A 19,040-nucleotide genomic window follows, 5' to 3' on the forward strand; every position below is an offset into this window, starting at 1 on the left:
GATCGTATAGTCAAGCTTGAGTGCCTCTTTTTTGATGATCTTGTCACTTCTCGTAAACTATAGCTCAAGTTACTATTGATGCAGGAACAAACCACTATAAATAGGTATCTCTACACGTAAGAATGAAAATATATATATATATATATATATATAAGTAAAACACCCTACCTTATTAAAACACTGATTTAACTGCAAATATCTCCAAGTGAAGCTATTCATCTGATTCCTAAATTTTAACTAGGCATTATACATGTATTACACAGAGAGCAGACCTCTAGTCACAAAACTTACAAAATTTCTTATTGCAATTCGCTCCCCACCATATAAACATAGCATTAGTTCATGATTAGATCCCTATCCTAATTTCATACATGTACTGACTACTATGTAACATTAACATTAACTCTAGCAATAGAACATCACATTCTTCACCTTCTCTTTCAATGCTGGTAGAGGACGGACGCTGACACAACCATTCGTTGTACGTGTGCTACGCTTTGAACCATTGCCATACGAGTCAGGTTCTACGTAGCAACGTGCCCTGTAGGCTGCCAAATGAGCATAATACGCCGGAGGAACTGCATCCAGAACAAAACTTATGTAAGTTATGCGAACGAGCTTATTATCAATTTCAGCACAAGGATTAAGCTCACACAACTACAACAAGCCTATGGAATCTAAGCTCTCTAATTCTCTTAGGAGAGAGTATTAGAAATTTACCTACTGAAACAGATCGAGTGCATCGAGCATATCTGCAATTAATCAAACAGTCACTAAGGAACTTCCCAAAAATAAATATCAAAAGCAACTTTCGAAAAGGATAAATGTTGAGAATTAAGATTCCTTACGTATAGCAAAGGTTGTTAGTCAAAGACTGCATTTCATCTGCAGTAAAATTGTTTTCATCCCAGAGAACATGATAGTGCGCGGGACGACTAGTTCCCTGCAAAATCCAACATTGTTAACTCTTGTGGAGCTTTCTTCCAAATAAAGAGTTGTATCCCTAACGAGCTAGCGTATGGTATTTGACTTGGTACGAAATATGAAAAGGGCAGCCCGGTGCACTAAGCTCCCGCTATGTGCGGGGTTCGGGAAAGGGCCGGACCACAAAGGTCTATTGTACGCATCCTTACCCTGCATTTCTGCAAGAGATTGTTTCCACGGTCAAACCCGTGACCTTCTGGTCATATGGCATCAACTTTACCGGTTGGTACGAAATATGAGCACATCAAAAATCGAATATTAGAAGGGGAGCCTAGGATCAACGGTAAAGTTGTCTCTGTGTGACTTATAAGTCACGGGTTCGAGCGGTGGAATCACCCACTGATGCTTGCATCAGGATAGGCTGCCTACATCACACCCCCTTAAGGTGCGGCCCTTCCTCGGCCCCTGCATGAACGCTGGATGCTTCATGCACCGGGCTTCCCTTTTTTAGAAATCGAATATTAACAGACTACATACTAAGCAAATGAGGTACTTTAGAAATCCAAAATTAAACTGAAGCAAATGATTAGCAGTTCACCTGAATTCCAGCATGACTGCACAAGTAAAAATCAAATTCAGTGGGATGACAAATTTTAGTATCAACCACAGTACCTGCATTTGGTGATTTTAAGTCAAACAACTGGAAAAAATAACACATAACTAAGTCAAAAAGGAAAATTGGCCAGCATATTAACTAACAAAGTTCGCAAACCTCACTTAGGCTATCGAGCATCTAATTACCAGTCGGAGAATTTCTCCCATTTCGTAATGTGAACTTTTTCAATAAGTTTAAGCACAATAGTTAGTGTAAGAAGAGTAGAGTTATACCAGGTAGGATGTTTCCACTTCTGTCAGTATGATTTCTATCATTGTGATTGTTTGGCAAAAGTCGTGTGTGGTGACGTTTTTGGACAACTATGAACGTTACTGGAGGTTGATAACCTGGTTCAAGAGATGCACAAGCCTGTGTATTGCAAAGAATGAGTGAACTATACAAGCACAGAACTGAAAATTATATAAGAATAACGCCAAAACTTGCATACCTTACGAATTGCATCGAGTTCATAAAGTAGGACCTGATAAAATTGCCCGTCACTGACACCATCCCTACATAAAATTGAAAGATAATGTAATTCACAGCAATATCCACTTGTTCGTATTGAATGAACTGATCGAGAAAATTATCACATGATTGTACCTGTAGAATATAATTCTCAGTGGTTTTTGTCCTGTGGCTTTCTTGAATGCCAACAAAAGTTCTCTGGAAAATGGTAAAAATAAACATGTCAGTGCATTTTAGTTAACTGAATGTTCACATTTCGCAAGATTTAAGTGACGATATTAAGCATTATATGCACCTAATCATCCCCCCGGACATTGTTCCCCGTTGAGGATCTTGCCAGGTCCGGTAAAGATCCTGAATGAGTTCTTGTCTATGAGGCTGAGCACATACCAAACCTGCATATTTAGTAACTTCCGGCCAATCTTGTGATGCTACCACCTGTATCAAGAAAATTACATATCCAAATTTATACACCAGAAAAGATTCTAGCTTTTATATATATAACAAAATATAAATTTTGATGCTCACAGCTGCAATTGATGGACTACAATCCTCTCCTGATTCCGGATGAGTCACGTCCGCACCAAATATAATCGTTGGGATATCACTGACGAGAGGAATTTTCCATCTCAAAGCATCTAAAAGTACAGTATTTCTTCCTCCCATCTATCACACAACATAAGAAATGGATTATAATCATCTCAGCACATAAAATTGCTAGCGGTAGCTGGTTATTTACTACATACCTTCACATTGATTTTCAGAGATACATTTGAAAGGTATTGCTTGCTAATTTTCAATACATGCTTTGTAAGACAACACTGAGAAATCAGCCCCAGATCTGTCTCACAAATTTTCTTCAAAGTACCTAAACATTGATGATCAACGTGTTAACAACAACAACCACAAGAAGCCTGTACGCAGACCTTACCCCTAACTTGAAGGTAGAGAGGCTGTTTCCGATAAACCTCTCGGCTCATGATCAATGTGTTAACGATACTCATAAATCTATAGACGACATATATTCCAGATCTATCAAGCGGAAGAATTTTTTCCAACATATGCTCACGACCGTAATCACCATTATAGAAGATTTAACAAAGCTTGGCACTTACCATACAAAGAACCATTGTTGTCAGGAAGAATGACAATTAGCAACTCCAACTCTTTTCCTCCAAGTTTGTTTGCAGCAGCATTATATACATAATTTAGTGCCTTCTTTGCTTGATCTGGTCTAGCACTATAAATCGGTACCACTGGCTCACAATTAAATTCCTGATATCAAATGTCAATATTCGATATATTTAGTATAATGCGAACTTGTTTCCACAATAAATGAGTTAAAGCCGCTAAAAGATGTTCAAATCGGAAACATTTACCATTCCAGAAACTTGGCACATCTGGGCAAGCTGATGACAAAATCCACGGGCCGCATTTTCTTGGACGTTACATGAGAAGTTGATGCAAGCCCAGTGATTTACAGTACTTCCATTAATAACTTTCTGTATGATAAAGGAAATGTTCAGATTTAATCATTCTTCGAATACTAAATACGACAACCAAAGGATCCTAAGTATCGATATTTCACCAGGACTTTATTACCTTATTTACCATGTTCCACTGACCTAGCTGTGGATGACATTCCTTTTCCTTCCCTGAATCATTGTACTTCAACTAACAAAGACAAGAAAAACAAATGTATAATCTCTTAGTGATTATAAAACCAACAACAACAACCCAGTATAATCACACTAGTGGGGTCTGGGGAGGGTAGTGCGTACGCAGACCTTACCCCTACACTGAGGGGTAGAGAGGTTGTTTCCGATATACCCTCGGCTCAAAAAGAAGAAAGACAATAGCTCAGTAACATTACCCACGGGGCTGGGAGAACTCGCGCTTCCACTGTTGCAAGCTTATCGTCAATACTTATGCCAAACTCCTTTGCAATTGGATCTTGCTTGTATCCGTTCTGGTGAATGGTCTGGACATATAGCGGACACCTTTCAGTTCATTATATTAACACAAAAACCAATCCTTTAGAAAGAAAGAGCTTACAAGAAGTAATTTCCGAGGAGAAAATGATCGTCATCTTATCAAATTTATAGACGATTTGTGATAATATCAAATAAAACAATTACCTACTAACCTTGTGTCTATTACAAGAAAGCCAAATGCATTCCAAAAATTGGATTAAAAATGTATATATCTACATATTATGTTTTTACGGAAATAAATTGACAAACCTGCAAAATGTCCATTTCTTGTTCTCGTGGTCTTTGGCATGACGATTTTAACAGTGAAGTTATTTGCTTCTCATCCAATCTTTTGGTGTATCTCTGTCCCTCGAGTATCTTACAAGCCTATTAATAGCAATCGTTATTTGGAAAACTTTTCACTTGAGATTAAAGTGAGTTGAATCTTGAAGTTTTTCCGCATGTTTACCTCCATCGGTAAGTAATTTACTTTCTTTGGGCTTCCCACGAGGAGACAAGGTAAATGAGGATACTGAATGGTAAATCCGTACACCTCTTGGAAATACTCAATGACTGATTTCATGTTCTTTTCCTCATCAACTGGAAAACTGTAATGAACATAAGAAAGTAAAGTGTTAAGATCCAGAAAAAGTGCAAAAAATAAAAATAAAAGTGAAAGGTATATGAAAGTAGAAGTACATAAGCTCTCTTGTTGGCTGTGATGTCAAACCAGAAATTCGGTATTTCCTTCGAATATTTCCCCTATGTGTAACTTCAACTTTGACACCTCTGAGAGCCTTCTTAACCTGTTTGAGGCACAAACGATCAATCAGCTTTTATCTAAAGACACTACAAAAAAAACAGGAATTAATGACAAACAAATTCTGTAGGTAAACAAAAAAATATGTCGCTAGTCCTATTTAGCGACATATTATCAAGAAATTTTGTTAGCTACGAGCGATTTAGCGACGAAGTTCATAGCTAATTCCAGTTTTTTTTGTAGTGAGAAAGCGTTTCTAGACTAAACATATGCTGCCTTATGGTTGATGTTTTCAAGAAAGTTAAAGGACAATTAATTTGATTCATTTGTGTAATATCTGTACCTTTACTCGATCTGCATCGGACAGTGGCCTCGAACTCACATCTTTTCCCAAAACTTGAGCAACAAATTCAATAACTGGGAGTGGTTCAATGAAAGCTGTTGTTGACATATCTGTTCAATAAATACAAGACATTAAATTGTAATCAAACGCACATACCATCATATCAAGTTGGCGAAATTCAATTTTTACAGAATAATACGATTGTCCTACCAATATTAAGTGACAATCCCATTTGAGTAGGTTTTATGCTCTGGTAGAACCCCCTCCAAGACTGTAAGCCATTGCCTAGTGTCTGTGGCTTCTTAATATTAGGAGAATAGAAAAATCTCCCAACTGATATGTACCTAAACAAACACGAGAAGAACTAAGTAACAGCAGATAACTTGATTTAATTGCAGTAATATTAGAGAACAAACACTGAAATGCACCTTTGAGAAGCAAGCTCCCTGAGTACAATATCAATAATTTTAAGTGCTTGTGGAGGACTGTCAACTTGCTTCCCGGAAAGAAGTTCGTGTAACTGATGCAAGTTCGCCTGTGAGACGAACTTGATCGTGACAGTAAATATCCGCTCCCTGGAAATATTATCAAGAATATCAATCACTCACTACTCCATTGTAAGTAGTTAATTAAACATAAAGTGAAAAAAGGGTTAAACAAGAAAAAATGGTACTTTGTGATTCCTATCCATTCATCATCATCAGCAAGAGCGATAGTGAATTCTTTCGAGTTAAAGGGGAGCAACCCTGCTGTATAAAGTGTTCGTCTTCCATCGAAAACAGGAATTCTTTTACCCAAGTTGGAATCTTTATGAAGTTTTACCAAATCAGCCATAATAGCCTTGTTCAATCTTGTACATTTAACTTCTGGAGTAATTTTTACCTGCATTCAAAATCATCAAAGGAGTAGAATTTTAAACCATTGCCAAAACATTACCAATAAATTTAGGCGCCAAGAAGTAACGTCTTACGCTATACTGGCTTAAGTTCCTTTCTGATAATTCAGCAATGAAATGGTTGGCTTTTACCATACACTTAGTACCGAGTTGGCCATATCCCGGCCTACAAGGAAACACGAGACTTCTTTCGGATGACGAAGCAGAACAAGGGGTACTAGTCTGAGAATCATTTATATCCTGCATTTTTTCGACTAATATCCCTTTTCCTTTCCTCCTGCCCCTTCTCCTCCCCACATTATTATTTCTCTTGACTTCTTCAATTCTATGATCTCCACTAATTTGGGATTGCGCGTTCTGATTCAACGACTCTTTTAATGGAGTTCTTGAAATCATATGCTTTTGCTCGGCGTCTTTCATTTGCCACTGAGGCATTTTTTGTGATATTCAACTATGGCCCTTCACATGACAAATATAATGAACATCAGCTAGTTTCACAAATATAACAATTCAGAAAGCTAAAAGAGGATAGGGATAAAGGGAAAATTTTGCATAATAAGACAATGAATAGATAATTAAAGTACTGCTGCTAGAAAGTTAACTGGCATGACATTTTTCACGTGTAAATCCAAGAATCTGAAGGGATTAAAAGAAGCAAAAAGAATAGTAATAAAGAATCAAATCTTCACAGTATTTTGTCTTCAATACAGTTTTTTTCGCTGAAAAGATTCAAAGCCAAAGTAACAGACCCATGCAACCATGCAAATACCAACGGGCCAAGTAAAACAAAAGGATTCCTTAATTAAAAAGACACCCCCATAAAAAAGCAAAAAAATAAAATAAAAATTGAAGCTACTGGAATTCACCTCAGAAAGATAAATAATAAATAGTACCAAAAGTACACCTGATATATGTAGACGACATCAAAAAGTACAAGAATACACACATGTATGGATCACTTTATTAGTCTCTATTCTCATGCATAAGGGGATAAAGCTATTCAACATATGCAACCACATAGACCTTTACACCGACATACATACATACATATATATATATATATATATATATATATATATATATATATATATACGCGCCCGGTGCACAAGGCATCACGCAGGGGGTCCGGGGAGGGGCCGCTTCCCAAGGAGTGGGATGTAGTCGGCCTATCCAAATGCAAGCATTAGTGACTGCTTCCAAGGCTCGAATTCATGAACTATAGGTCACACAAAGACAACTTTATGGTTGCTCGATATTTATATAGAGGATTTAAATTACATATACTCTTACAGTATTTGTAGCAAGTTATTACCCCATTTTCAAGTTACTATATCAGATTTGTTATAAAGTAAGTATTATTATACTGTTCGTATAAACAAAATTTACACAATTTAATCACTTATTAGTAAATTTGACATAAATTTCTTGATGAGACTTAATTGGTAATCTGATAAAAATGATAAATAACTTGCTATCCAAGTCATTAATAGTACTGTAAAAATTATTGTTTACACTATTAATGTACATAACTTAAATCTTAAAAAATTACCTATTGTTATAGATCAACTTATCTTGTAGTCTTAGAAACTGAAACACTTTCCATGTACAAAGCTTAAACACATATACACACACATACTACCTCTGTCCCATTTTAAGAATTCGGAATACAAGGGTCAAAACATTTAAATTTCAGTGTTAATTCGAGTAACCAATTATTCAAGTTTTCTAGAATAAGATATACATATTTTAAAACTACGTAAAAGGTACTATAACTCAATATACCATCATTCAAAATATTTAAAAAGTTTGAGAAATTGTAATCAAAGTAGAAATTTATCTGACTCCCCAAATATCAATAGTGTCACATAAATTGGGCGGTTAGCGCATAAATTAATTAAGCATTAGAATTTCTTCTCTGACAAAATTTGTCTGTCAACTTAATGCTAACAAACTTCTTCAATGAAATGTCATAATCAATGTGACAGAAAATATATGGTCCCCTATATATCACCCTATTTTAGTTTTTAAGTTTTAACCTGTTTCATCCCATTGAGGTCCGTGACCAAATTTTAAAGACCGCTAGATTTCCCCCTCCCAATTTTCTGCCTGATACCTTTGCAAAAAGTAGCCAAAAAAAAAAAATTAATAATAATAATAAAATAAAAACCTTCCCACAATTAACAGTGGGATCTGAGAAAAATTTTATCAAAATTTGAGCAGTAACTTTTATGAAATTTTGTTTAGCTATTTATACTTAAACATTGTTCCAAGAAAGATCACAATTCTTTGCACTTTTTTGAGGTGTCCATGCTACAAATAACACTACACTGAATAATGTGAGTGCTTTAGCCGCTACTATAGCTTAGCTTATATATGAGAGCTATAAATGGAAAGAGAGTTTTAACTTATTTATACAATCAGGTTACTAATTGGTAAAAACGATAACTAACTTGCTACAATATGTTAAATTATACTAATACTAATAGTATAAAAGATATTTACCCTATAAGTGCATATAAGAAAAGTCCACGAGAAAAAATTAAAACTTGTTGCATTCTTATCAATGATTTAACCAATGTAAAAGAATTTTATGCTATCAAGTTATCTAAAAGATAATCACAAATAACAGTTCATAATAAGTGAAATTCACGCATAGTATTTAAGTGAAGAAAGATAGAGGGGCGAGCCATTTATCCACCTAGTATATAACCACGCACCACTTGGTAGGAGATTCTCAGTTATCAAAAAAAATGCATTAGTAAATTTGGAAAATAAGGCATTTAACATGCTACAACAAAATTATAGTACTTTGATAATGTAATTGTTTTAGTGTATATATTAGCAGAGGCGGACCCAGGGTTTGAAGGTTGCGGGTATATTTTTGCATTCAACCAACATCTACTTTATATATCGGGTGCCACTACTAATATTTTACTATTTTTAACTACATGCATACACAAAATTTTTGCTGAACTCTCCAGGTGTCGGTAACCTCTCTAATTACTACATAGGCCCGCCTCTGTATATTAGTGCTTATAAGTTACATCCATAGGTGTATACAAAATACAATAGTGTATTTAGCTCAAATAATCAGAATCAAATGAATTACTAGTGGATCATAATTTTTGTCTATAATTTACAATGTAGCCCAAAAGCTCCAGCCTGTGACTGTGAGCTAAGACAACAGTACAAGAATGCATTTAATGCTAAATGCTGCTGCTAATAAAATAAATCCCTGGGCACCAAGGATTTTTCAACAGTTTGGCAGAAACCAGAAGATAATTACTTAGAACACTAGGAGTGAATACTGTTCAACTATTTTTTTTTCCTCTCTGGGTGACCCGCAGTCTTGTCATAACTGATAAAGTTGCTGCCATGTGACCAGGAGGTCACGGGTTCGAGCAGTGGAAACAGCCTCTTGCAGAAATGAAGGGTAACGTTGCGTACAATAAAACCTTATGGTTCGACCCTTCCCCTGACCCCGCGCATAGCGGGAGTTTAGTACACCAGGCTGCCCTTTAGGTGTTTGGAACTTGAACCCTGCTTGAAAAATTATACTGGGTTTGTTGGTGGTGGTATTTGGAACCTGACATGGGGCCTAATAAATTCGGATTCGTGCCGAGAAATCTTACTTTGGGTAAAACTACCTTTCAAAGACGATTCTATACTTGAAACTCAAAACCTCTAATTAAAAATAATAAAATTATTGCTCCACCCCAACATTTGGTGATGAATAGTGTTCCAGTTATTAAATTCAAATTGGAGGATCCAAACCAAGATAGAGATGTATCAAAGCTGGTTGGCAGAATGGTTTCACCATAACGGTCCAAGTAGTTGGCTCAGGGCCCAATTTCTGACTAATTGATTTATTCCCAATGTTTGTAATAAATAAAAACAGTAGCAACTTTGCTTGGTCCTTTTACTCCTTTACTTCTTACAGATATTTACTTATCCATTTATCTGTTTCTCAAAAAACATTTTAAAAAAATCTAAGAATAAAAGAAAAACACCCTAAATTGCGTCTTTCTTTTTGCCTCTACTTTTTTAACAAGTTCCGGTTAATTTATACGTACCTCAACTTCCTCATAGAGTATTTATTAGAGGTCGTTTGGTATGATAGATAAACAAAAAGAATAATGGGATAAAAATTTAATATCGCCTTATCCCTTGTTTGGTTACTAATTTTGAGATAAGTTATACCGGGATAACTTATACTTGCCAGAGAGTGAAAGTAATCCCAAGATAAGTTATCACAGAACAAAGCAGTAAAATTGACAATTTTAGGATTAAATACAATATTTCAAACAGTTAATAAGAAATAATATCAGAATAACTAATTCCAGCATAACTTGTTTTCAAACCAAACAACCCCTTACATTTTACCAACATAACTCATGTTAGAACTTAGAATAGAAGAGGGGATCACTTAATATTTATGCTTCTACTAAAATTTAAATCCTACTCTAATAATGTTTGCACATTTTGCTTTTTCCTCTATTTATTGGGCTTGCAAACCTCCAAAGCTTGCTTTGTTTGTCTTATTGTTTGGAGTTTTTTTCCTACTTAATTTTCTTTTTGGGGATTGGTGAAATATATAATTTTTCCAAATAAAAACAAAAGAAAAAAAAGAAGAAGATAGGGGTTTTAGTATTCCAACCAAACAGTCCAAAATGTCTGTATAAAACAAGACAACAGTGTCTTGTGGAGTGTAGGCAGCACTTGAAACAATGAATATCCCCATTGACCAATAAAGGAGTTGCTTTCTGATAACGACGATTCACTGCAAAGCCAAAGTTTATTCTTTCTATCCCCTTTGCATATATTCACTTTGTACGCACTCAATATTTACATCATATTAATATACATAATATATACGACTTTTTAATAAATATATTCTTATCTTGATTTATCCTTAATCATGATAAATTTACGTATTTTTAACGCAAATATCAAGTGCGAGTAAATTTTTTCCTACTAACCAAACCCACCAAATCCCCCTAAGGTCCTATGGTGCTTTGATGCAGTTGAACTTTGAGAGCTGTGACCAAAAACTATATTGAATTTCCAGTTCTCAGTCTTAAATATGTTGCTTATATATTTGTGTACTTTGATGAGAGAAACTAGACTTGAAAAATGTGGCTATATATACAAAGGGTTGTTGTGAAGAAATTATTCACCACTTGTAATAGGTGAAGGTACTATAGGTCAACACTCAATCTTTAATTCTCCCCACCAAAAAAAAACAGAAGTGAATCCTCTAAAGAAGAAGCCCAGTTAGAATCACTAGAGTTGCCTTAATTGCGAGACGCATTAGTTTCAAACCACTAAGTTAGATGTTCGAGTCATGCAAATATCACGAGATCTTAGGTTTAAATTTTCACAGAATAAAAAGTATTAGGTAATGTTTTTTATCTATCCAGCCTTAATGGACAAAGCTATCTAGTAAGTGTGTTGACAAGAAGTAACAGATATCCCGCAAAAAATAGTTAAGGTAGCACAAATCGAGCCGGATATTACAGTTATAAAAACAAATGAAAATAAAAAGAGTTTGAGGGAGACCAAGTGAACCACTATAATCCCTTGGATGAACGGAAAAAAAAAGGAAAAACTTATTGATAATTCTTAAGCCAAAATATTTTATGATCTAAATATAAGAGTGAACTATACATTACAGTCACTAATAAGTAGCCATAGGCTCACCATTTACAAAAAACATATTAACATAACTTGGATCTGATGTATAAATTCAACAAAAACAATTAGCTTTTATTTGGTGACAAGAAAAAAAAAATCAACTAACGGACTTTGCTTAACTTATTAAAATGTCAATATAGACTTCAAACATATGATCGGTTAATTAAAGGTCAATTTTGGTTCTAGGCCAAGATTCGCTAATAGTAGTTCCTATGTCGATTCTCATTCAAAATTTATTTAAAGTACTCTAAAATTACAAATGGGATGGAAAGATAGACCAGTTCAGATAATTTCGAAAGTAGACTATTGGCAACAAATATAAATTTTTTTTTGGATTTTTAAAATACAAGAAAATGCAAATAGGATGAAGCTCGGCCACCTTTTAAAAAAAGTTTAATATTTTCCAATATTTTACTATTAGGCTGTGACTTTGGTCATGGCTATAACCCATAAATGCACGCTTAAAATATTTGGTCACACGACCAAAAAATCAAGACTCATACACAAAGGTCACATTTATTAACTTTCTTTAACTACTCATCACGTGTGATGAAAAAAAAAAAGAAAACAATAATGGTGGTGTGTAGGTGTGGTCTATAGGGTTAAGACTCACACCCACCAAAATACTACAACTCTAATAGTATAATTTTAGAAGTGGAATTTGTGAAGATTAGAGAGTACTTTGTTATTTTTAATTAAAGATCTCGAATTTGATTACTATAAAATTATTTTTTTGGTAGGAAATTTTTTATCTCAAACTAAAGTGAGACTTTTCAACCCGATATATGAAGGACCCGTTGGTCATAGATTTTACAAAAATAAATTTGAGTTTTATTTGGCAAGCACGGCCATAAATTTTCTTATATTTTGGCAAAATTCCAAATCCCAAAACCAACTCAATAGCTAGTTTTGGGCCAAAATATCACTATTACATTTTTTAAAATTGCTCCAAACTTTTGTATTTTATAAAAGAGCTCATCATTTATTATTTTGTAACAATGTTGATTCGTCTTCTCGGTCACCTGATAGTGTATCATGTAGTTCATTATAAAAATGATAATTTTGTATCAAATCTATTTATGTTACGGACTATGATTTGCGATAATATAATGAATGTTATTGATAATGGTACTGTTGGGTATTTGTGATAGTTTTAGAACTTGTGGGTATAAGTCATGTTTCATATTTTTTCAAAATAAATTTGAAAAATATATTTTAAAAATTAATGTCCAAATACATTTTCATATTCAAACCAAACTTCACCCAAATCAAATTTTTCAAAAAAAAATTGAAAATCTATAGCTAAACGCTAGCGAAATAATCCGAATCCAAAATAAATATCGGATACATTATAACAAGAACAATAAATTTAGTATAATTTCATAAGTGAAATCCGGAAAGATAATTTGTATCGAGACTCATATCTCGTGAAAATAAAGAAACCATTTTCGATAGAATTTTAGCTCAAAGCCGGACACGTTGAAATCCAACAAAAAATAACAAAAGAAAGAGAAAATAAAAGTTGAACAAAAAGGGAGGGAGAGAGAGAGTAAAGAATATACTGTAAATTCTCTTCTTCTGTTCATTCCCAAGGATTTAAGATATGGTTGAGAATTAAAGGCCAAAAGAGACAAACAGAAACAGCAATGATGAGAATGTACAGAGACACTCTATTTTAGACTCATTTACTCCTCTCTCTCTCTCTCCCTTCTATAAAAGTCTGCATATAGCCGACCCTATTCCCTTAAAATCCAACAGAAAATAAATGCACGTACGTACCACGAAATAATAATAATAAAACTATAGTAATATAAAAGAGAAAGAGAAAAACAGAAACAAAACCTTGTGATTTACGTTATCCTTATAACTTTAGCCTGCTGCTTGAATATATGTCCTTGACTTTTTGTTTCCTCAGTAGCCCCTCTTAACTCTTTAACTGAATATTTAGCCTTCTCCTGCAAAAATAAAATAAAAATTAACCTGATTTTATTTCTTATACGGACTAGAGAATTGGTTCAAAATATATAAAATAACTTAACTTCTATACACTGATTTTATGAAAAAAATTAATCACCTAAATGTTAAATGACATATAGTCGTCCATAATAAATGATAGTGTGAAAAATCTTCACTATCTGTGCATATAGGTTGAACAAATCATCAGATTATAGTAGAGAAGATCATATGCAGATTTGACCTGAAGTGAAATTTATGAAATGGGTAAGAAACAAATCTTTGACTTTGAAGCAAAAGGAGCAGTTGGAGCAGTAAAATCAAGCAAAAGAAGTAGATAAGACAGGTAAAAAATAAATAATGTTAATTTGATCTTTGAATAGTTGAGAAGTGAATAGTTACCCAAAAAACTTCAAGATTTGGTTTCTAACAAACATAAGAAGAGAGCTGGAAATTTTCACTTAAAATGAGTAGAAGAAAGTGTAGAAGAAGCTTGAATAGAAGTGAAACCAAATAATCCAAGATTTGATTTTTTAGAAAAAGAGCAAGGCCATGAAAAAGCAAACAAAAGCAGTTCAAAATTATCTTTTTAAGAAAACAGAGAAGAGCAAAACGAAACCTTTTTATAGAAACCACTTTGCTGGAAAATGCGAGTCTTGAAAATGTGTTTGGTTGACGAGAAAAGCAAAAGGAATGAAGGAGAGAGGAGTTTATAGAAACGAGTTTTGGGAATAAATAGAGTTTTGGGAAGTCAAATAATACTCTTTCTCATTTCTTATACACTCAAACATCTCTATAATATTCTCATTTGTCACAATATTAACTGTTAATATTATAAAAAATATATATTCTAACATAACACAAAAATCAATTTTCAAAAAAAATTAACTTTTATATAATAACTGTTATATAAGAATACTGTTGTAAAAAATATAAAAAAAAATTTAACTTTTATATAATAACTATTATATAAGAATACTGTTGTAGACAGTATGTGAAAGTATCCAACTAAACACGAGTTTAACTAAAATCAGACTTCTGAAACATACCAAAAATAGTGAAATAATTGAGTTGTGCATAAATTGATCTGAATATCTTCGTTATTAAAAGAAGTTACCGAAAGTATCTATAAATTTTTTAAATTTCATACCGTGTGAAACTATAAATTAAACGGAGAAAATATTTTAATTTGGGCATTGGGAATATAATGTGTAAGATGTGTGATTAAGATTAAACAAATGGAAATGAACTCTGAATACAGAAAACAAAGTTGCACACTCGCTCACAACCTTTAAGGAAAAAAGAGAACTTTCATCGAAAGAAAAGAGAAGCTAAAGACTAAAAAAGAGCTTTAAGCATGCAGTTAACAAAATGTATTTTTTTTCATAGTTAGCAGGCTTTTGAATGTTTAATACAAAAAACAATGAAGATTAAAAATAGAAAAAGAATTAAATAAAGAAATGACTAAAGATAGGTAAAGATTCCATACTAGCTCTTTTGATTATTTGAATGTTTGTTTTCTGCAAAAGGGTCTGTTTGCTTTTTTTCTCTTTAACTTTGTTGCAGATCTGAGGACACAAATATAGAGATTGCAGAGTTGTTTATTCGCCGGAAATATAGTCGGAAAATGAATAAGAATTAAGATTCAAAAATGTGTAAAAAAGTGAGAGCAAAAGGCAAGAAGTAGGATTTTTTATAGTTAAAGAAGTGGTGGTGGTGGCTATGAATTAAAACACTTTTAAAATTGAGTCTATAGAGGACTAAATTCAACTCCCAAATCAAGAAAACATGCGTGGCTGTAGTAATTGCAAAATAATGTCAATTTTATGCTTTTGACGATAATTAAAAAAAGAGAGCTTAACTTTACTTTTTTTCGATAATTCTGCTATTCAGTCCGGCTCGAATGTATTTCGACTAATTTTAGGAGATGCTAGTATATGATATCTAACAAATATAGATACCAAATAATTTTGTCTATTAAAACTTGAAAAGATGAAAAAAATTATCTAGTTTGTCATTACATCGCAAGAAAATGCTTATCAACATCAGTGGCGGAGCCACATGCACTCAAGGAGTGTCACCGACATCCCTTTATCACAAAATTATACTGTGTAGCTATGGTTTTTAAAAAAAATATGTATATATCATATGTATTGACACCCCTTAACTTCTTTGTAAGTTTATTTCTTTATAATTTGATCCCCTTAATGAAAATCATGTCTCCACCATTGATCTAACACCTTTATACCAAGCACTTAACTGTTTATTATCAATTCAACACTTAAATCCAAATACGTAATTAGTTCTAGCACTTAAAAGTTTTTTTTCATCGCTTGATGCTTATCCTTCACTTTGAATAAGGTAAGCCAAACGGGCTCTTATACACACGTTTATAGGAAACTTAATTTGATAGAGTTTAATTTCTATATACATTATAAAAAATAAATAAATAATGTTATCAGGCTACTTAATTTGCGTATTATAGTCCTTACATTATACCCATATAGTGATTTGCAGACCACTTATATATTATCAGGCTACTGGATTTACGGGAATCTACTAGCTTTAAGGCTAGATCCGCCTCCCTAATCCCACCACACTCATTATGTTACTAAATCATTTTATATTTCCGTGTTTTTCATTGTTTTCGACTTGTTTTTATCATTTAAAAGAAAAGTCATAAGGGAAATCTAAGAGAAAAAATAAAAAGGAAAAGGAAAGCAAATTACACGAATTTTATCCAACAACATAGAATGAAAGCTTACATTTGCCGCAGCTGTTTCCATAAAACCAATCGATACCTTAAAAGATGCATATCTTTGTTCTTTCCCTTTTAATGGTTTCAAAAGACGTGAAGGTTAAAACTTTCAACTACTCAATGATAGCAAAATCTAGTGAAAGTTGATGCATAATTTCTCCCTTCGATCCCCCTTCAGCTTCTTTTTCAGAAAAGAGACAAAATGGTTTGCTGGAATTGATCCCACCACACTTAGAAAGAAAATAAAGTAGTTTGAGTTTTGAGACGCTGAATTTAAACTTGATGAGTTCAATTTTTAAATTTCGTAACGTTGAATCTATAGAACGTTTGCAAGCATGAGTTCAGAATGTAATAATTGTTAAAATTATACTCCTTCCGTTTCAAACAAATTTACACTATTACTATTTGGGAAGTCTACAAGATTATTCTTTGACCACATTTTTCTTAAATATTTTATAAATATTTTGAATTATGAATTATTATGACTTATAATATTTTTTACGGAAAATGGTCAAATATACCCGTGTACTATCGAAAAATGATCGAATAGATCCTTTGTTATATTTTGGGTTCAAATATACCTCTACAATCATACTTTGACCTAAATATACCCTTTATTTTAACGTAGGGACACGTGTCATCATCCTATTAGTTTATTTTTAACTATCCTTGACTTATTAAAATCCAACTCATAACCCGATATCCAATTAAAAGATCCATACTCATATATATATCCAATTAAAATGAAAGTTTTGCTCCCTTCTTCTTCGCACACTCCTCCCATTATTTTTCCTCCGGACAACTTCGCTTCTTCCTCTTTTTTTTTTCTTTTCTTTTTTTCCCCCTCGTCCTCTTTCATGTCTAAAGAATACTCGAAAATAGAAAACAGAGAAACATTAGTTTGATTTTGAATCTTTTTGGTTGTAGTAAACCGAAACCATCAAAATGACTAAAATATGTCCTTTTAACTGAACTTGCATGCTATAAAGTATAAACATATGAAAGAATTCAGCTTGCGATTCAGAGCAAAGAAGGAAATCAGTCAACGTCATTAACTAATTTTTGACTTTTAATGACTTTGCATTTATAATCCAACTGTCAATTACTTGCTGCTATGGTGGCACCTTAGTACTCCAATTTTTTTTGTGTTGAATATTTATGTCAATAAAGTAGAGTAATTTTTGGGTTTCGGGTATGGGTATTTTAATTGGATATCAGGTTATAGGTTGGATTTTAATTAATTAGGGGATAGTTTAAAATAGACTAATAAGATGATGACATACGTCTCTTTGTTAAAATAAGGGGTATATTTGTGTCAAAGTATAATGGCAAGGGTATATTTAATATATTTGGACTCAAAGTATAACGAGGGATATATTTAGCTTTTTTTTTATAGTACAAAGATATATTTGACATTTTTATTATCCGTACTTTTTATGTAGTTTCGAAAATATAACTTAGAATCTATGTCCAAATTCATAGTCAAAGTTAAGTACTTTGACCCTCGTACTCCAAACTATGCTAATCTTATCGAAACGGAGGGAGTAATAATTTTAAAACTTTAATTTTTGAAGAACTAGATTTGATTGAATCTACAACAAATAAGCTATATTCATCACAGGTGATGGAGCGGACTGAACATTGGAGCGGTAAAATATGCAGATATACATGAACGGAGGTAGAAGCCCACCTATGGGTCAGGTTGAATCCACTAAATTTACTCGAATAATATATTTGTGTTAAGAAATTTATTACTCTTTCGGTCCATTTTAAGTGATGTTTTGGCCTTTTTATATCAAAAAGGAATTAACTTCTTTTTTTCAAAGTTGCCCTTGAAGTAAAGAGCCTAAGAGTAGTTTGTTATATTTTTAATTTGCAAATTAAGGTTAATATGATCAATTCTATTGTTAATTAATGCTAAAAGATGAATTTGTTAATATGTGTGAAAAGAGCAAAAAAAATTATTTAAAGTGGATCAGATGAAGTATATATATAAGTCAACTATTAAAATTTGAAATCGTCGTTCTAAAATTCAGAACTAGTAAAGGTAAAATTATTGCTCCGCTGTCGCAAATATATACAACTCTTGTATGAGCATTATAGTGATTTGACCTAAGTGCTTTAAAGCTATATTGTCACCTACTCATCTTTGCCATATGAAAAGGACTTATTATTGCTACTGCAAAGTTCAAAGCACATATATAAAGGCAAGGTAATTTTATGACTTTTGAGTCTAATCAAACTATGTTGTATTAAATCTTGACATTCCTTTTGCCTCTCCTTAAGGTATATATATAATTATATATCATGAGAATTACATGTTCTGATCATTATATAGCAGATATTAGTAATCATTAGCTTTTTGAAATTAGTTCTTAAAGATAGTGGTAATTGATAGAGAAAGGACAGTTTTCATTATGAAAAAAAGGAGATCTTATGGATATTTTTTTTCTGACATCTCGTGGATTATGAGTTGTTTTGAACTTGGAAATTTTTATAGTTGAACTCACTACATTTTGTAAGTTATATGTTCAAAATTTATTGTTTTTTTTTAAATTTAGTAATCTTTTACTTATATATTTTAAATCTGTGTCGAAAATGCAAAATTCAATTGGAC

General features: G+C 32.9%; 1 protein-coding gene across 1 annotated transcript; it reads right to left on the reverse strand.

Moving 5' to 3' along the window:
- Positions 1-169: 169 nt before the first annotated feature.
- LOC104120592 (protein argonaute PNH1-like) lies at positions 170-14,418 on the reverse strand. The gene is made up of 24 exons (XM_018766344.3): positions 14,285-14,418; positions 13,555-13,667; positions 6,094-6,477; positions 5,797-6,005; positions 5,552-5,698; positions 5,334-5,467; positions 5,124-5,233; positions 4,720-4,826; positions 4,490-4,628; positions 4,291-4,407; positions 3,921-4,028; positions 3,650-3,721; positions 3,427-3,549; positions 3,163-3,322; positions 2,794-2,915; positions 2,576-2,713; positions 2,343-2,485; positions 2,183-2,245; positions 2,028-2,091; positions 1,813-1,948; positions 1,523-1,596; positions 849-943; positions 721-752; positions 170-578 (listed from the first exon to the last, which is right to left on the reverse strand). The coding sequence occupies exons 3-24, from the start codon at positions 6,451-6,453 to the stop codon at positions 406-408; spliced, it is 2,826 nt and encodes a 941-aa protein (XP_018621860.1). The 5' UTR covers positions 6,454-6,477; positions 13,555-13,667; positions 14,285-14,418; the 3' UTR covers positions 170-405.
- Positions 14,419-19,040: the final 4,622 nt, after the last annotated feature.

This window comes from Nicotiana tomentosiformis, chromosome 6 (assembly GCF_000390325.3).
Source record: "Nicotiana tomentosiformis chromosome 6, ASM39032v3, whole genome shotgun sequence".
Classification (NCBI taxonomy): domain Eukaryota; kingdom Viridiplantae; phylum Streptophyta; class Magnoliopsida; order Solanales; family Solanaceae; genus Nicotiana; species Nicotiana tomentosiformis.

Coding starts and splice junctions, on each gene's coding strand:
- LOC104120592 (XM_018766344.3), bottom strand. CDS start 6,453: ATGCCTCAGTGGCAAATGAAAGACGCCGAGCAAAAGCATATGATTTCA. Junction 4,408..4,489: donor TAAATTACTTACCGATGGAG/GTAAACATGCGG, acceptor TGCTATTAATAG/GCTTGTAAGATACTCGAGGG. Junction 2,714..2,793: donor CTCTGAAAATCAATGTGAAG/GTATGTAGTAAA, acceptor GTTGTGTGATAG/ATGGGAGGAAGAAATACTGT.